The sequence below is a fragment of the Esox lucius genome, chromosome 14, assembly GCF_011004845.1.
Source record: "Esox lucius isolate fEsoLuc1 chromosome 14, fEsoLuc1.pri, whole genome shotgun sequence".
Lineage (NCBI taxonomy): Eukaryota > Metazoa > Chordata > Actinopteri > Esociformes > Esocidae > Esox > Esox lucius.
The window spans coordinates 34388008-34414531 of record NC_047582.1 but is presented as its reverse complement, the minus strand read 5'-3'; the positions used below and the strand labels follow the sequence as shown (position 1 = coordinate 34414531).

Below are 26524 nucleotides of genomic sequence, written 5' to 3'. Positions count from 1 at the left end.
AAACACACTCCGGCCACTGGCATCCAGCGCAGAGCTGGCACAGAACTCACCAGCTGGCACAGAACTCACCAGCTGTTCACAACCATTCCCATCCAGGGGGACGCATTTGTGTGTGTGTGTGTGTGTGTTTGTCTCCCTCATCTCTGTCTCTAAAGTGTCTTCAGAAATGTTGACTTCTTGACATTTTGTGAGCTGTTGTAAACGTGCTAACCATGGGTGTGTGATCCTGTCATAAACTATGGATCCTGTTGTAATACCTGTAATACCTGGTAACACATTACAACTGGATATAATATCTGTTGTCTCTTGTCATTTGATCCAGGATCAGTTGTTATAAATGATAACCCTGTTTTCTCTTTGTCTCTTGTCATGCAGCCACAGCAGGTGGTCCAGAAGAAGCCCCCTCAGGTACGTTTCCTACACACAAACACACACAGACAAACATGGCACACATGGACACAAACACACACAGACACTCACAGAAATGCACAGACACGGACACACATGGACATACACTCTGAGACACACACAAACACGCACAGGCACTCACAGATATGCAGGACGCTCACAGACATGCACTCACAGACACGCACAGACACTCACAGACACGCACAGACATGCATGGACACTCACAGACACGCACAAACATGCACAGACACTCACAGACATGCACGGAAACTCACAGACACGCACAAACACACTCAAACATGCACAGACACTCACAGACACGCATACTCCTCTGTTCTAAAATGTATTATTTACTAAGGGTGAGAACAAATAGTGAAATTGTTGACATTTCGACAAGGATGGCATTTATCCTTGTCGAAATATATATACATTTTCGAAAGTTACAAAAAAAAATGGTACTACCAATTGACCAACTTGGCGGCAGCAACGACGGGTTGTTTCTTATAGACTAAACAAATCGGGCTAACAGCCAAGTACAGGAAATGATCACGGCTGGCGAAAGCGTTACCTGTGCATCCCGGAAACATCTGTACTGGCTGAAAGGGTTTTCCTGAAAGTAACAGTAAGCCTGCTCATCTAGTTCCAGAGCACGTGGACATGCTAATTCTTCTAAACAAGAATAAATGATCACAATAATATGAACATTGACTAATGATTCTTTACATTTTTGTCAAGATCTTGCATCTATGGATGCGCTAGCTAGGTTTTGTTTGGTTTTTGTTCATTAATTTTATATCATTTATTCCTATTAAGCTTCCTTTAATTCACTGGAACTAGAACACATTGGTAGGTTTGTTTAATGTAATGCAGACGGTAACATAACTCTGTTCGTCTATATATTAAGTGTAGTTTCGTTTGGAAAGTATAGTTTAAAGGGACTGTATAAATATAGCTGGTTAGATGGTCTAATACATTTTGTATTTTGTTGTTATGGCCAGAAAATATTGACACAAAGACGTTAGCTAATGTAAGGCAATTCATACACATCTCTGCACTAATTCATGGGAGACAATGCAAGTTTTTTGATAATGTTTTGTTAATTTGCAATTGTAATTAATGGTAAAGCTTGTAATAATAATATGAAATAAATCACTTATATGTAGAAAATTTAAAGTTATAAAATACGTTATAAAATACTAACAACTAAGTCATTTGCTGCTGTTGTGGCATTTCTGAATCTGAATGTCTCCTGGGTAAAAGTGCAGCTCTGGAAAAAATTAAGAGACCACTGCACCTTTTTCTGCCTTCTCCAAAAAAGTCAAAAAGGAAGGTTTCAAGTGAGGAACAGAAGGGTTAAAATTAAGAGACCACTGCAAATTGAACGCTTCTGTTCCTCACTCAAAACTTTCATTTTCATCTTTCTTAAACTTAACCTAGACCTAATGCCTAACACTAAACCCAACCCGCAATGTCTAACGCTAAAACTAACCTGCAATGACTAGCCCTAAACCAAACACGCAATGCCTAACCCTAAACCTAACCCCCAATACCTAACCCTAAACTTTACCTGCAACGCCTAACCCTAAACCTAAGCCCCAATGCCTAACCCTAAACTTTACCTGCAACGCCTAACCCTAAACCTGACCCGCAATGCCTAACCCTAAAACTAACCCCCAATGCCTAACCCCCAATGCCTAACCCTAAACCCAACCCACAATGCCTAACGCTAAAACTAACCCGCAATGACTAGCCCTAAACCTAACCCCCAATGCCTAACCCTAAACTTTACCTGCAACGCCTAACCCTAAACCTGACCCGCAATGCCTAACCCTAAAACTAACCTCCAATGACTAGCCCTAAACCTAACCCCCAATGCCTAAATCTAACCCCAATTCTAACACTGCCCATTGTATTTTTGACCCTGTAACTTAATCCTTGTTATACCAAGCAGTCCTCATAAAAGATGTTTCATGTCTTACTATCCCTGTTAAGATTGTAGTCCTAATTTGACTTCTGAAACAGAAATGCAAGCACACACACACACACGCACACAGACACACTCTCACACACACACACACACACGCACACACACACAAGCACGTGCACCCACACACACAGACACCTCTCCATCTGTCTGTCAATATCCTCCACCATCACAGCCCCCCTGTTGTTTAACCACACTGGTGGCTGGTGGTTCCTCTATTGAGTTCAGATCAATGACACGGCTGGAAAAGATGGAAAGGTTTCAAGCACCTCATTTCCCTGTGAAACCGGACAGTGCATCACTGTCTCATCTCCCGGCTGTAGCCTGGTACTGGGGGCCAGTAGAGATGTAATCAAATAGATTCACGAGCAGAAAATCCCAAATGCCATGGCCTGTCTTTGTGTAGGGTTGACTTTCGTTAGTGAAAACCAACCATAGTGACTGTACAGTAGACTTGGGTCTTAGTGGTTTGGAAAGTTTTGATGAATGTTTATCAAGAGGTTTGTTGTGTTCCTGTGTGGGGGAGCGAAGGAACTCCCACAGTGAATCTGACTGCTGGTTACTCCCATTTCAATGTCTCTCTAGTTTGATATCTAGTTTTAATGACGCGACATTTGGATGTAATGTCTAGTTCAATTGTGGTAACCTCATTAAACTTAGCTTTTTTGGTTCAAGTTAATTTGTGAGGGCATTCGCTTTCAGTAAGGCTATGTAGACATTAATGGGGTTTTGAGACGCAACACACACACACACACACACACATACAAATACATTCTTTCTCCAGCAGACCTCACTGCAGTGCTGGCTCTTCACACACAAAGACAGATTGGAGTCCAACACCTTCCAAAGAACTATGTAAATGTTCCCACGATCGACAACGGTTGTTTGTACTTTACAGTTCACCCAAGAAAGAGATAATAAACACAATTTGTTGGCCAGCTCCCCTTAGGTGAGAACCTCTGGCAGTACCTCCATTCCAATCCCCACATGAAACCCAGTTGAGACTGTAACCCACCAGTGTATAATTAGGCATTGCTGAGCCCGGCTGGAGCTGAGATCAGAGGGGGGGGGGGGGGGGGGGGGCACAAATGACATAGGTAATGAGTGAGTAAAGAAGAAAAAAAAACAGGGAAAACGACACAGGGGTAAAATTCATATGCCCCCCCTGCTCCTCCAAGTCTCCCTGCAGGCCCCCCCCCCTCTGTTCACCCAGGCACACCATTCTTTGGTGTGAATGCATAACTGTGGCCTGATTTGCCGCTGTGTGGGAACATGGGTCAGGAATGAAGGGGTGTGTCTGTGTCTTTTTAACTATTTAAGAAAGGGTCCTTCTGGCTTATCCTTACAAAAGGCAGTTATTTAGGCTAGGGGTCAAGGTTTGGAGTTTTAGGTTTGGGGCTTAGAGAAAAGCAGTTTTTTAATAGGTCCTAACCCTCATAGGATGATCGTATGAGCGTGTGTGTGTGTATGTGTGTATGAGCCTATGTGTGTGTATGTGTGTATGAGCATGTGTGTGTGTATGTGTGTATGAGCATGTGTGTGTATGTGTGTATGAGCATGTGTGTGTGTGTATGTGTGTATGAGTGTGTGTGTGTGTGTCTATGAGCGTGTGTGTGTGTCGGTATGGGGGCATTGATGTGCTTTGCCAGGCCCATAACATCACAGGAGCCAAGTGTAACTGAGTTCTCTCTCCCCCTCCCCTTAACTCACAGCTTCAGAGCCCTACACTGCCCCCATCCTGTAAAACCAACAAACCTTGTCACTTGGGGGGGGGGGGGGGGGGGGGGGGGTGATAAGGCAGGGAAATAGAGGGGAGAGAAGGGGAAGAGCTGTCAGTAGATTGTAGGCAGAAGCACAGGCGTGACCCAGGAGCTCCAAGCTGACCTCCACTCTCCCCTCAAAGCCAGTCTTACCCTCGAGTCTTAACAGAGCTACTGTACTGCCGGTCTTTCAGTCCATAACGAGTCTCTCACATAACGACTTATTTACATCAAACAAACTGGTAGGTTGTGGGGGGGGGGGGGCACAGCAGGGGCTGTAAATACCTATGAGCTACCCGGTAATAAACAATTACACAGTAATATGTCCCAGAACTGTGATTTACGTTTATATCAACTGTAACTATTAGGAAATGACGTTACCATGTCACACACACAAGCAGAAGCCTCTAGAGCCGATAGCTTTTGTTGCACTTCATGTTTATGTTATGTAGCTAGCTAACGTTATCGTTAACCCAAGAATCCACCCGTCATTTGATCGTGATTTAACGCAGCCTTAATGAATAACTGTCACCCTACAGGTATGAGTTGCAACCGGTATTTATTGTCAGTTTGTTACCAAAAAGTTTACCAAAGTGTTATTTAACATGTAAACCTGGTGATTTTGATTTTTGACACTAAAATTTGATCTACGCTAAACAATTTCTTGTTTAGAACACATTTACATGACAGGGAGACAGGGAGAACATACACAGTCACAAGGAGGCTGAAGCAGGAGGAACAGACAGAGAGAACATACACAGTTACAAGGAGGCTGAAGCAGGAGGAACAGACAGGGAGAACATACACAGTTACAGAGAGGCTGAAGCAGGAGGACCAGACAGGGAGAACATACACAGTCACAAGGAGGCTGAAGCAGGAGGAACAGACAGGGAGAACATACACAGTTACAAGGAGGTTGAAGCAGGAGGAACAGACAGGGAGAACATACACAGTTACAGAGAGGCTGAAGCAGGAGGACCAGACAGGGAGAACATACACAGTCACAAGGAGGCTGAAGCAGGAGGACCAGACAGGGAGAACATACACAGTCACAAGGAGGCTGAAGCAGGAGGAACAGACAGGGAGAACATACACAGTTACAAGGAGGTTGAAGCAGGAGGAACAGACAGGGAGAACATACACAGTTACAGAGAGGCTGAAGCAGGAGGACCAGACAGGGAGAACATACACAGTCACAAGGAGGCTGAAGCAGGAGGAACAGACAGGGAGAACATACACAGTTACAAGGAGGTTGAAGCAGGAGGAACAGACAGGGAGAACATAGACAGTCACAAGGAGGTTGAAGCAGGAGGAACAGACAGGGAGAACATAAGACAGTCACTTGTTTTGTTTTTTTTGATCGTGTTCAGTAAATTACCTTAAACTTTATGAAAGGTTTCACCTCACTAAACTGCATACCCTCATTATGGGCCTGAGCTCAGAACCCAGCTGTGTGTGTGTGTGTGTGTGTGTGTGTGTGTGTGTGTGTGTGTGTGTGTGTGTGTGTGTGTGTGTGTGTGTGTGTGGGCCCTGTAGGGAATAAAAGATCCTGGTTGTAAAATCTTGCCGTTTCATGACCACTGAATCCCATCCCAGGCTAGAACCTTTAATAGCAGAATGTCTGCGTTGTATGCGGCCAGGTGTGGTATCTCGGTCGCAGCAAACACAAAATGCCACTGGGGTCCAACACGAGGCTGGCAAGGCTGCCATGCCATTCTGGGCTCTAGCAGCTCCATGTGGTTGGTCACGCGTCTTGAGTTCTGTCCCAAGCGTGTGCAGAGACCGTCCCTGAATCTGTTTCAGAGCCAGAACACCTGATTCAACTGGACAAATAATGATGAAGCCCTTGTTCTTAATTAGGTGGATCTGGTGAGCTAGTTGTGCCTGCTGGTCAACAAGATAACCCCTAACTCTTAATGAACAGATAGCCTGGTATCTCCTGCCTGCCTCGATGGAAGAAGCTGTTATGAAAATGCTCTGGTCTGTGAGATGAAGGAAACCTTGGTTTAAGTGATTGGTCTGAAATGACTTGCTTTTATTTTAAACGGTTTGTCGGGAAAAGCCTTGCTTTACTTATCAGCCAACCTTGAAAAATGACTCAGGACACTACAGACCCTGACTTCCCCTTGTTAAATAGCGTAGGGGTTAGAGATGCTGCCATGCAGGGGACCTTCGTTCGAGCCTCGCTGCAGTCAAAACTAATTATGCATTAGGATTTGTTCAGGATAGACAGAAACCTCACTGGCTACAACCTTCAGTATCTGTCTAATAGTAAGCCTACAATAAAAAAAAGACGGTTATATTGCGACTATTTCTGATGAATTTTTAAAATAAGCATCCTTGCATGCTTTTTGGGTTTATATATGGTAGCTCACAATCCCTTGGGCATTAAAAGAGGAGGGGCTTCCACGATTCTCTTGTCTTTTCACGAAAAAGTCATTTATTGTCACCTATATTGATAGTTATTGTATCAATTACATTCACAAATGAAAGGAAAACGAACACTGTTGTGCCATGAAATGAAATATATTTGGCAGTGTAAAGTTAATTTTCAGTCTCGCTAGCAATTGCTCAGTTCTTATGACTATTCCAAGTAGTAAGTTAGATACTAGTAAGCCTATTACTGGCTAATAAGCTGTTAAAATGTCCAGAGGCAAAAGCCTTACAGTTCATAGATGCTATTTGTGGTAGAAGTACATTTTATAAGAAATGTTAATGAGTTTAACACAATGCTTAATGGTGTCTAGCGAAATATTCAAACTTGGCGTGAAATTAATGTGAGACAAAATGATCTAATGTCGAGACACTATACCCACACTCAGCAAATTAATGTGAGACAAAATGATCTAATGTCGAGACACTATACCCACACTCAGCAAATTAATGTGAGACAAAATGATCTAATGTCGAGACACTATACCCACACTCAGCAAATTAATGTGAGACAAAATGATCTAATGTCGAGACACTATACCCACACTCAGCAAATTAATGTGAGACAAAATGATCTAATGTCGAGACACTATACCCACACTCAGCAAATTAATGTGAGACAAAATGATCTAATGTCGAGACACTATACCCACACTCAGCATATTAATGTGAGACAAAATGATCTATACACTATAGACACTATACCCACACTCAGCATATTAATGTGAGACAAAATGATCTATACACTATAGACACTATACCCACACTCAGCATACGTATAGATTAGTGGCGTAGTGGTTAAAGACACAGCCTGTCACGTGGGTGACCCAGGTTTGAATCCAGCCTGGACAACAACATTCATCCCTTCTAATGGTGGTTCCTTTTCTTGATTTGACCTTTTTTGGAGTGGTCACGTTTACTTACAATTTACTTGGATTTACTTTTAAAGGCTTTATACAGAACTTCAGTGGAGCTAAAGGCTCCATCAAAAGGAGTTTATAACCAGTGTCTAACTCCATCTAAAGGAGTTTATAACCAGTGTCTAACTCCATCTAAAAATGTTTATAACAAGTGTCCAACTCCATCTAAAGGAGTTTATAACCAGTGTCCAACTCCATCCAAAGGAGTTTATAACCAGTGTCTAACTCCATCTAAAAGAGTTTATAACCAGTGTCCAACTCCATCTAAAGGAGTTTATAACCAGTGTCCAACGCCATCTAAAGGAGTTTATAACCAGTGTCTAACTCCATCTAAAGGAGTTTATAACCAGTGTCCAACTCCATCTAAAAGAGTTTATAACCAGTGTCCAACTCCATCTAAAGGAGTTTATAACCAGTGTCCAACTCCATCTAAAGGAGTTTATAACCAGTGTCTAACTCCATCTAAAGGGGTTGATAAGCTCCATCTAACTCCTTCTAAAGGGGTTTATAAGCTCCATCTAACTCCATCTAAAGGGGTTTATAAGCTCCATCTAACTCCATCTAAAGGGGTTTATAAGCTCCATCTAACTCCATCTAAAGGGGTTTATAAGCTCCATCTAACTCCAGGACCTGAAGCAGGCAGTTTTTCAGGATTCAAACTCATTGCAACCATCCAGCAGTACTCTGGAGTAGATCATGTTAGTTAGTAGCTCTGTGCTTTGTTAGGTTATGGTGAATGGGCTATAGTCTGATTAAAGCCTGTTTTGTCCTCCCTCCCTTCTCCTCCCTCCCTCCCTTCTCCTCTCTCTCTCTCTCTCTCTCTCTCTCTCCACTCCTTAGTTCTTCTGGCTATGTCACACATGTTAGTGTTTAGTGGGCCCTTCACAGCTGAAGTGTCTGGAGCTCTAATGAATGGAGCAGGAGGGAGGGAGGTCTCTCTCCCTCTGTCTCTCTCCCCCTCTCTCTCTTTTTCTGTCTGTCTCTCTCTTTCTCTATGCTGAATGGGAACACCGCCTCAGACAGCATACCAAATGGCACCCTATTTTCCATGTAGTGCACAGCTTCTATCTTGTGCCTACAGGTGAATATAGTGAATAGGTTAGCACTTGGGACTCGACCTCAGCCTGGGAAAGGAAGAGGGTTATAAATTGTCAGTTAGGCTTCCCGAATAAAATGAAGCCATGTGGAAAATGAAATCTATTTCAATCTGAAAAGGGAGGAAGGCTGGGCTGGGGGCATCTTTCTTCTCCCGCTCTCCCTTTTCCATGGTGGTCGGTCGCCGGTCGGTCATCTTGGAGTTTTGTGAGGTTTGGAACAGCCAGTGCAGTTTTTTCACGCGCGCTTGTCGAGAGACAAGGAAGTGTGCCCTTAACACGCCTTTAGGGAGAGAAAAAAGGCTGTGTGTTCCTGGAACGGCGCGCCGGGAAGACGCACATCACAGTGGTTCAACTTACGTAGCAAAACGTGTTAATTCAGGAATGGATTTACCGTTATAATATTAGCCCGCGGGTTATGTGGTGGTTTTACTTTCGATTCATTTTTGCTGGTTTGTCCCTACAGGCGGCAGTGGAATAATAAAAACAACAATAAGTATGAGTCATTTCTAAAGCTACAGCGAAGAACACCCACACATAATCCACTGACATTCTAAATACCTGTCACGGCAGGACCATTTTCCTGTCGGAGCGAACTGGCTCAAATTAAGATCCCACACTCTTTGCGTTGAACAGCAGCGTATAGTACAACAACACACTCCTCTTCCTCCCCTATACAATGAGTCTTCACCTCTCCACCTCTCCACCCATCCATCATACAAACCAGCAAAACTACCAAAAAAAAAAAAACACAAAGTCAAACTGACAGGGTCAATCTGTTTTCTTACAGGAAGAAGAGGAGGAGGAGGAGGAGGAAGAGGAGGAGTCCGGAGAAGAGGACTAAAGAGCCACACCATTTGACCTCTACCTCATCCATGGGTCAGTTGATCCTCCTGGGGATGCAGCTGCCTTGACCACTTTTTAACCACGTCGACACACAACCTCTACTGATAGTCCACTTCTATCGAACCGCTTTCATTTTTCTCCTTTTGTTTATTTGGTTTATTTTATTCTGGGATGAACACACGTTGTTCCTGAAAGTGGGAGCCGTGAAAAGAAAACAACATATTTGACAACAGATTCCACCTCTTTGCAACACGTTTTTTTTCTCCAAGTGCTCGATGTACAGGGGTGCTAGGGTAGGACACAGAAGTAGCTGTGGTTGCTCCCCTTCCCTTCCCCTCACCCATCCTCCCCCACTCCCCCCTCACCCATCCTCCCCCACTCCCCCCTCACCCATCCTCCCCCTTCGCCTTACACTACTCTCTCGATGTTGACTGTTAGTCCGGCTTTCTTGACCAAGAGACAGGAACTGAACCGTCTGTTATCATCACTCACAGATTCATTCATATTGCTTCTTTTTCACTACATAAGTAGAAGGATCTAGAACACACAGACACACACACAGACATACAGACACACACACAGACAGACAGACACACAAACAAACAGACAGACACACAGGCCAACAGACACACAGGCCAACAGACACGCAGGCCAACAGACACGCAGGCCAACAGAAGGACACACACAGACACGCCCACCCCGATTGTAGAACCACCAAAGGCAGGGAATGGAAACTCTTGTTTCGAGGAAGGTTATTTTAACTGATCTAATACCCAGAGTAATGTTATCTAAACCTGTGGCAAATAATAAGACATTGGCTTCTTTAACATGGAAAAGGCTTGGGGTTTTATCTATGGTTTGGTAGTAGGATTTGGACTTGAAGAAGTCTTTTTAACGGATAGCCTTTTTCTTCAGAATATTAATTTAAATGATTAGCGTCACTCAAAAATGAGAACTAAGCCGTAGTGCCTGTTTTTGTGAACCTCATAATAGTTAAGAATTGTATTGAATGTAATATTATATGATTAGATTTACAATTCTCATAGAAATAAATTATGGAGACAATGTGTTAGTAATCAAAGCAGTTGGTTATATGGTTAATATTTTACAAGTATATTTTACATAGAGCTTTAGAATTGGATCACTTTAATGCCAAATTGCCGGTACTGTGGCCTGTTTGTTATAAAACTACCATATTTAATCAAACATTTATTTGAGGGTTTCAGGACTTCTCTGTCATTGGTGGGCTAACATTGTATATTTAAAAATGATTTAATATTTAGTCTTATCGATCCACTATAATTTTAAAATTACAGCACACTAACTGTGAATCAATTCTAAACAAACTCACCTGGTTAACCTAGTCATACATACATACATAAATACACACACACACACACGTGTCATATTATGTGTGTTCATTTACAACAGCTTTAAAACCATTAAAACCGGCCTGGTCTGCTTCGACAAAACACACCTCAACAACAAATAAAATCAGAGTAACTGAAACCACACAATTTACCTCATGACACACATGATACCTGAACGATTCGTGGCAGCATGATATAAGAGGACATAGGTATTCTATTACCAGAACCCTAATGGTCCTTCAGGTATTCTAGAACACTGATGATCCATACTTAAGGTATTCTAGAACCAAGGTTATCTTTACTTCAGGTATTCTAGAACCCTGATTTCTGTACTTCAGGTATTCTAGAACCCTGATGATCCCTGCTTTAGGTATTCAAAAAATCCTCAATATATATCGGAACTTAAACCTCATGCTGATGCAACATCGCCTTGCCATTTCCAACTACCTCCAATTTCCACCAAAACAACCTGCAAACTTAATTCTTAAAGAATGCACACTGCCCAGGTAGACAGTAGTACAGGACTACTACACACAACAATGCGTAAGTGTGTGTGTGTGTGTGTGTGTGTGTCAGTGTGCTAGCATACAATGTCATTATACCTTTTCATAACAGTTGTCTTCTTACCATGGAACCGTTCTTTGTTGTGTAAGTCTGCCAAGTCATTTACTGAAACCAGTGCTCTGTATTTTTATTTCATAAGCAGCTATGGAAATAAATAGTTTAGTCTTTATTTTCACATAAACTTTGGTGTTGTGTTTCCAACTAGGTGGCACCAAGACATTTACATTTCATTATCTGCAACTGGGACTTCTGTTTTACAAACTTGAATATACATTTTGTACTGATTGACTCAATGCTTTTACTAAGGATCAAGATCTTGTATGACACTACATGATATTATTACGAATGTTTTTTTGTTTGTTTTTGCTCTGAACTTTTAGATTAGTCCCTTTTGTTCTGAACTATGTACTATTCATATATGTACCTCAAACAAACTGATAAAAAATGGACTAATAATCAATTAACAAATACCTACCTCCAGTCTTGAAAAAGGAATGATTATGCCGGGTTGCTTTCAGTATGAGTTTTGATCATGTATGATGAAATCAGTTTATATATTAGGACTGCAGAAGATCCATACTCAGAAGTATGTGCATAACAGTTGTCAAAATGTCTGAACCAAGTACATTTTGACATCACCCTGCGGAAGAAATAGCCTTAAAAAAAGAAAAATCTTGAATATTTTCAGGTAAAAAAAAAAGTTTGGGTTTTTGTATATTGTATTCATGGATATGTTTTTTTTTTTTAAATTAGTAGATATTGATATACTTGATTAGCTATTTTGTGTACTTTACGACACATGTGATTTTCTTTTTCTTGTTATTACGTTTCAACCAGATTTATATGAATGCCTCTTACTAATGGACTACACATTTTTCCGCCTCTCACCATGACAACCTTTTCAATGGTAACATGGTCTTTTGTCAAATGGCTCTGTGGTAGGGAACGTCAGAGGGGCCAACATGCCCTCGCCACTCCCACAGGTCTGAGAGCTGCCATCCACACTTGAGTTCACCTTAGACCCTTAAACGGTGCCTGCGCTAGGAACAGTCAGAAACCAATTGGCTGGGGACGGGTTCAGGAATCGTCACAATAACCGTTTCATTTTGAGTTGGAAGTAAGAGAGGGGTACAAACTCAGGTGACAACTTTGTACCCCATGTTTCTCCATCGGATTTCCTTACGTTCCCAAAACAATGCAAAATGTCCTCCGGACTGTATCACTCGCTGTGTTCACGTGGCCAGTTTTGGAGTAACAGTCGTGTATAGAACAATCAGAACAGAGATTGTTGACAAGAACAACAGTTGTGCCACTGTTGTTTCCTCCTGTGCACAGACGCCGGGTCAGTGTCTATTTTTCATTTTCATTTCCTTGTTATCTAATGTGAATTCAGAAGTGAAATCAATAAAATGATGTAACCACCTCATTGGATTTAGGGTAAAAAAAAATTGAGGGAAGAATTCAAACATTACGAAGATAATGTTAACATGATTACATGATTACACTATTCTAAATGGTTTCCGGTCATTGTTGTCACATTACATGTTTTATGTGGAAATAATGTGGATTTATGTGCTAAGTGGGTTTTGTGGTAAAGTAGCTAGTAGACCTATACTTCATGTCAAGGTGGTTTGAGATAGCCCGACCTGTGGGAGTTGGCGATCACATGTTGTAGCTTTGAAAAGCACGGCTTAGAAACAGATAGGCTTCACAGCTCAGAAGAACATCGGCCATGTCTGGAAACGTCACTAGCTAACGCCTAGCTAAGAACAGCTAAACCAATCCTTGCTAACGGTTCGGTTTCTCTTTCAAAATGTACTGTATATGATCCAAGGTTAACCTTAATATCTCATTCCCCAATGAGCTTCGAGGGTAAACAAGGAAATCAATCCTTTTGTTGTTGTTTTTTTCATTCAGCCGACGCTCGTATCCAAAGCATTGCATTATCGATGGAGGGCATTTAGGGCCTGTTCACCTTCATTAAAACGGTAGACAGTGGAAGCAAGGATTTGATGCCTAGGAACGTTTTCAGACAAAGCCATTGCGACACTGTGTATCATCAGCATGAAAAGCTATAAGAAAAACGTTAAAAAGGGCTAGACGCTGTGGTGCACGGTGGTCATTACTACACCATAGGAGGTAATTACGTTCCAATATTGGAGCTCCGAGAACTTGGATTTTTATTTCATAAATATGTACTTGAGTTCTAAAGTGTAAGAGTAAAAAAAAAAAATGCGTCAATGTTTTTGATGTTTTACCTCATTTTGGTTTTAATGTGTAACTACAGGTGTGGGGTCTTAATCTGAGGCAGTTCTCTGTAGCAAAGATAATTCTACATGAACGGGAAATGTAAATGATTATGTGTATTATTATAATGGATCTGGATTTGGGGGGACTGATACATTTATGTAAGTCAAATTAAGTCAAATTTCTGTATGGAAATGTCTAAGTTAAAAAAATATGTCACACGTTTGAAATATCCCGCATTGCAGGATTTATTTTTTCGCGCTCAAGAATACTGGTCCGAATTAGGATCCCACATCTGTATGAAAGCCACTGTTTGTTCATGTGCTTTGAGCTCTGGGAGTTTTAAGGTGATGGTGTATCTTCATGATATTATGTTTTCGTACAATCCAATACACAATACTACCTCCAAAAAGGGCCTACACAGTTACCTCATTTTCAAACAACGGTTGCGTCCCAAATGGCACCCGATTCCCTAAACAGTGCGTTTTTCACAAGAGACCTATGGTTTACAACTCTTTGGATTAGCCATACAGTAGTTCACGATATGGAGACTAGGGTGCCATTTGGAATTCAGACTTGATATCTGCTTAAAAAAACTCAGGTGACAAAAGAGAACAGGGAGAACATCATAAAATTTTAAATATATATAGTTTATTTTTGTGGGGGATAAATTTTATAAGACTGTTCTTCTCTGCCTCTATGTCACAACCTCTTAGGTAAGACTGGACATTTCACCTTTCTTCTTTTTTTTTTTTTTTAAAGAAAACTGTTCTTACATTATGCAATGTTATGTAGTTATATTAAACTGTACCGAGAGGCGGAGATGTGAGGAAAAGAAGAACGATGTCATTTTGTATTTGACGCTGTCTCTCGGTACAACTACGTATTCTTCTATCTAACTTTTATTGCTTTCTCTCTCTATTCACCATGTATTGCTGTCTTTAAATACACATCAAACTGCTTGCTTGATAAACAAAAAACGAATTCTCTTTATAGTTATTCACAGCCTTGTTCAGCACAATAAAAAATATGGCTTCTGTGAACCTGTGGTTGTGTTTGAGTTTCTTTATCTTGTCACAATTCTCACCCCTACCCCCAGAATGTGTCCTGTCCAATTTCTGATATGCAATGAATTGACTGGTTTAAGAAATATGTTGACACAAGCCCTTGCCTACACCAATGAAATGGTTTTAGACTGTTAGATCTTAGTTCATACTGATATTGTAGGTTCTACTTAATCACTGGACTCTCTGTACAGATGATTCTTCAGTAAAGACGTGAAGAGTCTGCATCTCTCCAGCTGTTTTTTTCTTTGAAATTCTCTGAATAGTCAGGGGACCTGAATCTTGTGACCTCAATGCACATATTGGTATATACAGCAGCATCACTACAGAGAGTTTTAAATGAACATGTCCATGCAATTCTTTATTTGTTAACTGTATAATCTTGAAGTCAGCCTTAGTTGTAACAGAAAAGCTAGCATTGTAGAAATATGATTGGTTGTTGTTAAGATTCTAGCAGCTGCATTTAGCACCAGATACTAAAGTTAACTGAGGAGGATGACATATGCTTTACAATGATGCAGTCAGAAAGACAGGTGTATTTCATAGATATAATTTATCAATCAATCAAATACATTTTTAAAGCCCTTTTCACATCAGCAGTTGTCATAAAGTGCTTTTACAAAACACCCAGCCTGGGAAGGTGCTGAGTTCCTTGGAAACGTTTTTTGAAATTTGAGAGGAATGATCGATACAATATAGGCTGATATAGGACATTTACCCTTCTTCAAGTTTGGCTTTTTTAAGATACGCCTCATAACAGACACTTTTAGTGAGTTTGTTATACATCCGGAAGCTAGGGAGTAATTTATTCTCTTTAACATAAGACCAAGCACAGGAAGTAGCTACTTCAGTAGTTCAGTTCAAATAGTGTCCAGTACACAGCTGGATGATGTAGAGGTCATTACTGTTTTAGTGAATTTGTTAGGAGACGTATGATCATGGATAAAAGAAGAGCACCACTCAAGCTTGGATGGTCACTCTTCAGTAGGTCAGGTCTGATTTGTGGTCAACTTCTGCAACGGGGGGAGAAATAATTTCTTTGACAGTAATAAATTTTTTTGAGTAGTTTCATCGCTAATCCTAAGTAGGGAACCCAATACATACCCTCCCTATGATTCACGAGGGACATGTTCATGATTCCATTTCTAACTTTCTAACAAATCTTAAAATGAGTATTTCATTTAAAAAGCAAAACATTTCTGTCATCTACTAATTACTGAAACACAAGCTTCCAGGGTAGGTTATTTTTGTCTTTCTCCATGTTTCATCTAAATCTGCATCTGTATGTCATCTGCAAAGGAAAGAAAACTTACATTGTGACGATGGATAACATCACAAAGAAACAGCATATATAGAGAAAACAATAGTGGTCCCAAAACTGAGCCTTGAGGAACACCAAAAGAAACCTTTGATTTTTCAGAGAACAAGCCATCCATACATAAAAATTGATATATTTCTGATAAATAGGATCTAAACCAGGCTAGAACATCTCCACATAGCTCAACAAGGGTTTCCAATTTCTCCATAATAAGGGAGTAATCAGTAGTGTCGATGGCAGCATTAAGATCAAGAAGCAACAGGACGGATGCAGAACGTTTGTCTGAAGCCATTAGAAGATCCTTTGTTACCTTCACGAGTGCAGTCTCAGTACTATGATGGGGTTCAAAACCAGACTGGAACATTTGTCAATATTTCCCCAGGCTGTAAGACTGTTCAACCCTTGAACCCTAGTTTTAGACTGACACAATTACCAGCTATATTTTATTACTTACTTATTTAGACTTGTAATATATGATTTGTATCTCATTTTTTGTTCTCTTGTTTTACTTATGCCTGCGCTGTTGAGGTAGTTTCTGGAAACCCAGCATTTCATTGCTAATAACGCTGTTGTTAATATGTAAATACAACTCAAACTTGAACGTGACGCATACACCACTCCTGCTACGATGGAATCCGTCACTCTTCAGCAGGTCAGGGTTGGACCTTTTTTGGGCAAGTCTCAAACAGAGAGCCACTTATCCACAAACTCTATCAGCTGTAACAGGCAGAACTCTGTTTTCAGCCAGCCAGATTGAGTTGTGTCAGTCTGCCATAGGTCTTATCACTACCCACAACTGGGAGGGGCCCAGAGACAATTATTCAATGCTGACACAACTTTCCAGCTCATTTACAAGCTCCCCTATGTTCTGCTTTGTAACCTCTGTTTCCTCCTAAAGTCCTCACATCCTAAACTTCCCCACTCCCCCATACCACCTCACATAATCCAACCCTATTAAACGCCGCCTCACACCACCTCACACTTAAACCTCCACCATCTCTATTTTCTTATGCACACCCCCCACCCTTTTTGTAACTTTTCTCTCTCCCACTCCCCCACTCCCCCTCTCTCCCCTGTCTTGAAGGCACTTCATGGGTCACCTCAGAATGTCAGAGCCCTGACCACACATCAGAGCTGTTCTCTGACAAGCTTTTCATTCACAACACGCGTCATAAACCCTTGAACTTCCCACTGACCCACACAGAGGCTAGGTGTGTGTGTCTGTATGTCTGAGTGCATGTTTGTTTGTGTCTGCGTCTGTCTGTCTGAGTGCACGTATATTACTATAAAGGTCCTATAATAATAACCCATAGTAAATCATGACTAGTGAGGACATTCTGTATAATATAATAACCCATGGTACATCATGACTAGTGAGGACATTCTGTATAGTATAATAACCCATGGTAAATCATGACTAGTGAGGACATTCTGTATAGTATAATAACCCATGGTAAATCATGACTAGTGAGGACATTCTGTATAGTATAATAACCCATGGTAAATCATGACTAGTGAGGACATTCTGTATAGTATAATAACCCATGGTAAATCATGGCTAGTGAGGACATTCTGTATAGTATAATAACCCATGGTAAATCATGGCTAGTGAGGACATTCTATATAATATAATAACCCATGGTAAATCATGACTAGTGAGGACATTCTGTGTAGTATAATAACCCATGGTAAATCATGACTAGTGAGGACATTCTGTATAGTATAATAACCCATGGTAAATCATGACTAGTGAGGACATTCTGTATAGTATAATAACCCATGGTAAATCATGACTAGTTTCATTGTGATCAGGTCCTATTTGACCAGGGTCAGTGTCACTAGTATCAGTGTGACCAGCTTTATTGTGACCAGGTTCTGTAACAATTTCATTGTTACCAGATTCTGTGACCCGTAGCAGTTTGACTAGTTTCTGTGTGACCAGACTCTGAGATAAGTTTTAGTGTGACCAGCTTCATTGTGAGCAGGCTCTGAGATCAGTTGAGTGTGACCAGTTTGTGAATGAATAAGAAGTATTTAATTTTAGTTACATTTATTTGTTTATTTTGTATAATTTAAACATGAGAGCCATTGTTCCAGGACAAGGGCTTTTCTTTTCTGTTACTAAAAAAAGTATTTGGAAAATGATTGTTCTGAATTCATGTAAGACTCAAATGAAATCAAACATGCTAAAGTGGAAATTGAAAACCCAATCAAAACAAGCTTTTTTTCTAGCTCTCTGAATGACACGGCATCTGGATTCCAACACTGGGCTCTACACTCACCTAAAGGATTATTAGGAACACCATACTAATACTGTGTTTGACCCTCTTTCGCCTTCAGAACTGCCTTAATTCTACGTGGCATTGATTCAACAAGGTGCTGAAAGCATTCTTTAGAAATGTTGGCCCATATTGATAGGATAGCATCTTGCAGTTGATGGAGATTTGTGGGATGCACATCCAGGGCACGAAGATCCCTTTCCACGACATTCCCAAAGATGCTCTATTGGGTTGAGATCTGGTGACTGTGGGGGCATTTTCAGTACAGTGAACTCATTGTCATGTTCAAGAAACCAATTTGAAATGATTCAAGCTTTGTGACATGGTGCATTATCCTGCTGGAAGTAGCCATCAGAGGATGGGTACATGGTGGTCATAAAGGGATTGACATTGTCAGAAACAATGCTCAGGTAGGTTGTGGCATTTAAACGATGCCCAATTGGCACTAAGGGGCCTAAAGTGTGCCAAGAAAACATCACCCCAGCATTACACCACCACCACCAGCCTGCGCAGTGGTAAGGCATGATGGATCCATGTTCTCATTCTGTTTACGCCAAATTCTGACTCTACCATCTGAATGTCTCAACAGAAATCGAGACTCATCAGACCAGGCAACATTCTTCCAGTCTTCAACTGTCCAATTTTGCTGAGCTTGTGCAAATTGTAGCCTCTTTTTCCTATTTGTAGTGGAGATGAGTGGTACCCGGTGGGGTTTTCTGCTGTTGTAGCCCATCCGCCTCAAGGTTGTGCATGTTGTGGCTTCACAAATGCTTTGCTGCATACCTCGGTTGTAACAAGTGGTTATTTCAGTCAAAGTTGTTCTTCTATCAGCTTGAATCATTCGGCCCATTCTCCTCTGACCTCTAGCATCAACAAGGCATTTTCGACCACAGGACTGCCGCATACTGGATGTTTTTCCCTTTTCACACCATTCTTTGTAAACCCTAGAAATGGTTGTGTGTGAAAATCCCAGTAACTGAGCAGATTGTGAAATACTCAGACCGGCCCGTCTGGCACCAACAACCATGCCATGCTCAAAATTGCTTAAATCTTCTTTCTTTCCCATTCTGACATTCAGTTTGGAGTTCAGGAGATTGTCTTGACCAGGACCACACCCCTAAATGCATTGAAGCAACTGCCATGTGATTGGTTGATTAGATAATTGCATTAATGAGAAATTGAACAGATGTTCCTAATAATCCTTTAGGTGATTGTATATAGACTGGTTGCTACTGGTACTACCGATCACAAAATAGCTTTATAATACCGATGTGATTGACTGACCAAAGCAGTGACCCAGAACAAAACAAAGCAGAAGGCCCATGACAATTGTTCTCTCTAACACATGGACAATGAAGTAATACTGTTTTGTATGACTATATAAATAGAAAACATCCCATAGTAACTTTACATCGGCACTGGCGCCCCCTAGTGGTAGAGAAAGAATCACATTGGAGATAAGGTACATTGAAGACCCCACAACATTCATTCCCTCCTGTTGAAGTTTAGGCTGAAATGGATAGAATAAGTGTAAAGTGTGTATGTGTGTGCATGAATGCACACATGTCCATCTGTCTGTATGTGTTCATGTAGCATGTGCATGTGTGTGCGTGTGCGTGTGCGTGTGTGTGTGTATGTTTGTGCATGTGTGTGCGTGTGTGTGTGTGTGTGTGTGTGTGTGTGTGTGTGTGTGTATGTTTGTGCATGTGTGTGTGTTTGTGTGTGTGTGTGTGTGTGTGTGTGGGAGAGAGATTAAAGCCAGGAGAGGTCTGGATGCCGCCGGTTCTCAGACGTTTCCCATTTAGTAATCAGGCAGGAGCAGCGCTCAAGTGGGAATGGAGAGTGTGTGTGTATGTGTGTGTGTGTATGTGTGTGTGTGTATGTGTGTGTGTCTTCATATGGTTTTTGTCTCATTGCATCATTTGGACTGAGGCCAAAGGCAGACTCCGCCTCACCCCCAGCCCCCAGCCCCCAACCCCCCCTTTCCCCCTTCCTCTCTCTCCTCTCCCTTTCTCACTTGCACCTCCTTACACTCCTTTCTCTCTCCCCTCTCTCACTCGCCCAAAAAGAAAATAGTTTGGCTTGAGTTTAAAGAGCGGAATGAGATCACTGGTTCCCTAGCAGGGAGAGAGGGAGTTAATCCACTGGTCTGGGCAAGGATACTGACACAGAGCAGGGCTAGTACACACACACACATGCACACACACACACACACACACACACACACACACACACACACACACACACACACACACACACACACACACACACACACACACACACACACACACACACACATACATACATACCCCCTGCTTAGTGAGCGCCTCCTCCACAGTCCGAGCACCCCACGCGGGGCGCAAACCAGCGGTCTCCAGCTTCCTGAACACACGTGACCATGACCGGCCTCTCTGACGATGTTCCAGCAAGTTCCAGCCACCCAGAAGGCCCATCCACAAGCAGACCGGGCAGTGGGTTTACTGCATGTTCTTAAAGCACGCACGCCCCCCCCCCCCCCCCCAACCACGCATGCACACGCAGCCCCCCCATCGCACGCACACACGCCCCCCCCCACCATGCACACATGCACACACACACACGCACTAATGCACGAACGCACAAACCCCCCCCCCCCCCACCACCACCACCACACACTTACACATGCACACACGCCCCCACTACCACACATAAGCATGCACGCATGCATTGGAATAACACTGATTGGAATGCTTCCTTGTCCTAAGCATGTGGAACACAGGGGAGGAATGCTTCACTGATGTGACAGGATGATGGACATGGAGCTATGGACACATTTCCCCCTACAAAGCCCCTGGAATTACATTTGAAAACATAATGACAGAGAAAGAGCGGAAGAGGAGAAATGGAGGAGAAAGGGAGAAGTTGAGAGTCAAGGAGAGCTATAGTCTCTGCTTTTAAAGGTTCTCTTCATTCAGTCCCCACCCGTATTAACAGGTATTAACCAACGTTAGAGCTATTAAACAGCTAGTTATTAGAGATAATAAAGTTAAATGTCAAACCACATATGACTTCAATGATAATCCCCTCTAAACACAGACACACTGTGTGAATGAAAGTGTAGTTCTGTAAAAGGCTGTTAGTGTGTTTATGTGTGACCGACCATCTGTGTGTGTGTGTGTGTGTGTGTGTGTTGCCTGGGTGGGTGGTAAGACCGGTCTACTGCTGGTGTGGCAGTCTTTTGTTTGGCTTAGTACTTCCTCTGTGATGGAGCTAATGCATCCACTCTTCTCAACATGACAAGGAGGAGAAAGATAGGAAGGGAAAGACAGAGATCAGATATGGGGGGTTGGGGTAGGCACTAGGATCTAGAATCTCATCAGCTTCCCTGAACTCCGACCCGTCAATACCATCAGACACTTGACAGACTGTGGTCGTTCCCATGGAAGGTGTGTTTCTTTTGTCACATCCAACCCGGACCGCTGCAGAGCTCATGGCAAACATCTACGTCACTGAATGTGTTGTCTTCTCGGAGAGAGCACCTCCCTGTCCACGGATGACCTCCTGACCTCTGGAAAGAGATGACGTACTGGGCGAAGACGAGGTCGTGGTGAGATGCGCCAGCTGCCCAGGAACCCCATGCGTGTCCCCCCAAACCCATCTGTAAGACTGTCTCATCACCCCCCTCCCCCCTGCTCTTAGCTTGTCTGCACCACCTCCCCCAACCTCCCCTGGCCTCCCCCTCCCCTCGCAGACCATCCTACCAGTCTAAACACACCTGACTTGTAAATATTCTTTATTGCGTTTGTAATGTAAACGTTCTCATGGAGACCAACCCAGGACTTTCCCACACTCCTCTCTGCTGAGGCCAGACCCTGTCGCCTCGGTAACTATCACTGTAAACAACCGGACTGGAACTTGGTGGGAGAGAGACAGAGAGAGAGAGGGAGAGGTGAGGAGAGATAGACAGGTGAAGAGCCAGTGAGATGGAGAAAACAAGAGAGACGGGAGAGAGGGAGGGATGACAGAGATATAGAGAAAGAGAGAGATGAAGAGAAAGAGATATGAAGATAAAGAGATGTGAAGAGAAAGATATGAAGATAGAAGGTTAGATCATGACACACAGCTTGATAAGTGAAGTCAGATATGCATGAAGTTTCAGCGGGAGCTGCTGTACGAACAGAATGCTGCCCTCTGCTTGCATACAGAGACGACCGTCTCAAGTTATCATACAAGAAACAATGGTGAGCCCTAAATCTGGCTCCCTGTGGGAATCAAACCCACAACCACCGGTGCTGTAAATGCCATGCTACCAACTGAGATTCACAGAGCCACGCTACTCAAACTAGGAGACTTTTAATAAGACACCTTTAATAAGACACTTTTAATAATATACATTTAATTACACACTATAAATGCACCTTTAACAATATACCTTTAATTAGACAATATAAATACACATTAAATAATATACCTTTAATGAGACATTTAATTAAAGATAAGTATTATTAATGGTGTATTTATACACATAAATTATTCAATAAATTAAAATCCTCCTGTGACTTAAGAATCGAGTCAACAGATTCAGGGCAGTCCAGAAGGTTTTGCAGGTTTGTCGTTTCATCTCAGTATAAAATACATTCCCCAGCTTTAATTTGAGTGGGGTTTCATCCATATCGGATGAATGATTCAGAAATGATAGCACGTTTTGTACATAGTCCTTCCGTTTATATGCTCCAAAAATGATTTGGACAATTCGCTTTATAGATGTCTTATTAGGCAGGTGTGTTAGTTTGAATAACTAGTGCATGCACAAGAGAGCTATTGATGTGTAGTCTTGATTTTAATTGCATTTGGAGCTGGTTGCTGGTGTCGGCCAAAATGACAATGCATGCTTAGCTGGCCATCATAATGCAAATAAATCAGAATATATCATTCAGAAACATAACCAAAATATAAAGTATCTGAAACTGGCTCACTTATCTGTGTTGATGATCTACGTTGAATTGTGATGTGTGGTTGACTGGACAAGTCCACTGCCTGTCCAGAATCCAACCGAGCATGCATTCCACATGCTAAAGACAAGACTGAGGAAAAATGCCCCAAAACAAACAGGAACTGAAGATTGTTGCAGGACAGGCCTGGCAGAGCATCATGTTGTGGATATTCTTGAACTGATGTAAACTTGGTCCTACACATGCATAAATGGGTTACTATTTAAAGGTACTGAGTCCCCATGTTTGAATGAGAAAAGGAATGTAGGAGAGGGGGATCTGGTATTAGCCTAGGGGGCATCATTGACTGGTATCTGCAGATTATAAGGTTACTCATTAATGTGCGCATCTCTATAACTCATCAGGGTATCTATTGTCTGTCCAGATGCTGTAAGAGCTCTTTAGAGTTCAAGAGGTTACCCATGTGGGGGAGGAAAGCTTGCCCCTTGTGTGAAGCCTAGGTATTGATAGTACAATACTTTTATAGTTTGTTTAACAACCAACAATCACCAGGGAAGATTCCCAGTACAGGCCTGGCAGAGCATCACCAGGGAAGACACCCAGTACAGGCCTGGCAGAGCATCACCAGGGAAGATACCCAGTACAGGCCTGGCAGAGCATCATCAGGGAAGATACCCAGTACAGGCCTGGCAGAGCATCACCAGGGAAGATACCCAGTACAGGCCTGGCAGAGCATCACCAGGGAAGATACCCAGTACAGACCTGGCAGAGCATCACCAGGGAAGATACCCAGTACAGGCCTGGCAGAGCATCACCAGGGAAGATACCCAGTACAGGCCTGGCAGAGCATCACCAGGGAAGATACCCAGTACAGACCTGGCAGAGCGACCAATCTCCTGGTCAATCAACAATATAATTACAGCAAATTCCACACCAGGGTTTCCTACATCATCACCCTTATTCATTCATTCATTCTCTCCCTTCGCAGTCAACCTCTAGTTTTTCTTTACCAACAACTCCTGACACGAAATACAAAAAAAAGAAAACAGGCAAGCCTAGTTCAGCCGGACCGCAATAGAAAACATTGCCCTCTTGACATTCGAACCCAGATCACCTATATGACAGGCTGTATAGTTAACCACTATACCATGGCGCTGCATGTTATCCAGGTATCAGTATAGCCTCCTGTCTCTATCCTGAACAAATCCTCTTTAGCTACTGGCCATTGTAACAGTCATATGGCCATTTGTGAATGACACTGATACAGTTAAACTGACAAACGTTTCTTACTTAGTTTATCGCCACCACAAATAGCGTCTATGTATGGTGTTAGCCACTGGCCGTTTTAACAGCTTATTAGCCTGTACTAAGCTTTATGTGTTTATCTATCCTGACCCAAAATGCATGCCTATACGGAACAATTCATAATGCGTCCTTGGCTTCGCCTGCGAGAAGATACGAACTCGGGACCTATAGTACGCAGGCCCACTTCTCTAACCACTATGCTATTTAAGAAGATACTCAGTCAGTCAGGCACTTTTTGTGTGGGTTGTCTCTAGTTAAATGCCGCTGTTTCAAACTTAATTTATTTCAACAATTTATCTAATACATTTACAATTATAATTAACCAATCCTTAAATGTATATTGACTCTCAAAAGTACTAAATCCCTTGTAATAGGTTTTACTACAAATCCACACAAAAACATATAAAAATGAAAAATTTTAACTGAAAATTACAAATATAAAACTGAAATTAATTGACTGCATATGTATTCACCCCCTTTCCTATGACACGTGAATGAACCGTGGAAGAAACGCAATAACTTGAATGGAGTCCACCTGAGTGAAATCCAGATGTTTTACATGTTTTACATTACAGTATGTACACCTATCGCTGGGAGGTCCCACAGTTCGGAACCAAAGCTACATCATGAAGACTAAGGAACATAAAAATCCAATCTGTAATAAACATTCACCTTGAACTCAGACCAATGCAAATGTTTGTTTGAATTCATGGTCATCATGCAATCAGATTCAAATGTGTACTCTCTTTAAACAGTGAAACAGGAACTGGGTGCATGAAGAGGGAATCGTCTGAGAACAAGGTTGCATTCTCCAGCTGTTTCCCAGGAGATACTGCACAAGACAACCCCCACGTCACACACACACTTCATTTGGAACAGGGGTGTAACTCGCCTGGCTTCACCACTAAGGCGCGGAGCGGGGGGGGGGGGGGTGCTGGGAATGGCTGAACGCATCGAGCAAAAACAAACTACCGTCAACAGACAGGCGGTTCCCATTTAATCCTCATTTAAAGTCCCCATATGCCACCTAGACTCCCTGTAGTAACTGTGTAGCAACTGTGTAGTAACTATGTAGTAACTATATCAGGGATCAAAGCGGAGTTCTGTAAATTGCAGTTTCTGCCCGAACGTGTTGCAGAGAGCAAAATTATTCTGTATTGCAAATAATATAAACTTCGGCAATTCTCTTGTCGCTGATGACCAATGAAAGATAAGCAATTTGTGGATGTCACAACACAAAACAGACTTGAATACAAATTATTTGTTTTTCAATTGTTAGTTTTCACTACGCTGTTTTGCTTACTTTAATTGGGGTCATAAGGACATTTCCATCAGCGAAACAATTAAATGATTCAATACTTACTCAGCAGCCCCTCTAAAACCCGGCCAAACTCTCAGTATAGATAGTTGTAGCTTGGACCCGCTGCCAGCTTAGCTATCTACTGCATGGGATATCGAGTAGGGTTGAAAAATTCCCAGGATTCCAAAAATTACCCCAGGGATAACAGAATCAGAAAAGGATATTTCAGGAAAATCATACAATTTACTGAACGTTCCTGGAATTTTGCCACCATGCTATTAGGTTTAGAACATTGACGAAGGCGTGGCTTCTAAGGAGCACAGCCGACCTGACTGTGACCTGACCTGACCTGACTGTGACCTGACCCGGCCTGACAGTGACCTGACCTGACTGTGACCTGTTCTGTAAATCCGGTTTCCAGACTTTTACAGCAGACTTGTTGTCTGCTCCCAGATTTTAACAAGGAATAAACATTGAAGAGAATTTCAGTTGTGTTTTACCGGGAAATAACAAAAGGTTTTCACTTTTTTATTGTATTCTTTAAAATTAACAATACATATATAGACAGCCACGGCTGTTGTGTAAATTCTTCTTTTAATAAATCCCGTTTGACCATTTTTGGGGAGAAAGATTAAGCCTTTCCAGTCAAGGAAAAGGACTGACCATCCATACCAATTCAATCTGAGGTTAAGGCTACAGTG

General features: G+C 42.1%; 1 protein-coding gene across 3 annotated transcripts in view; it reads left to right on the top strand.

Annotated features, from left to right (window-relative positions):
• Positions 1–10064, top strand: part of hmga2 (high mobility group AT-hook 2) — a 49181-nt gene extending 39117 nt beyond the window's left edge. For 2 of the 3 annotated variants that reach the window (XM_020053069.3, XM_020053068.3), the window contains exons 4-6: positions 376–408; positions 8863–8865; positions 9390–10064. In XM_020053069.3, the coding sequence (XP_019908628.1) occupies positions 376–408; positions 8863–8865; positions 9390–9443 (90 nt within the window). In that variant the 3' untranslated portion in view covers positions 9444–10064. The remainder of the gene's footprint in view (positions 1–375; positions 409–8862; positions 8866–9389) is intronic. The other variant, XM_010898977.4, reaches the window with a different exon arrangement.
• The last annotated feature ends 16460 nt before the right edge of the window (positions 10065–26524 follow it).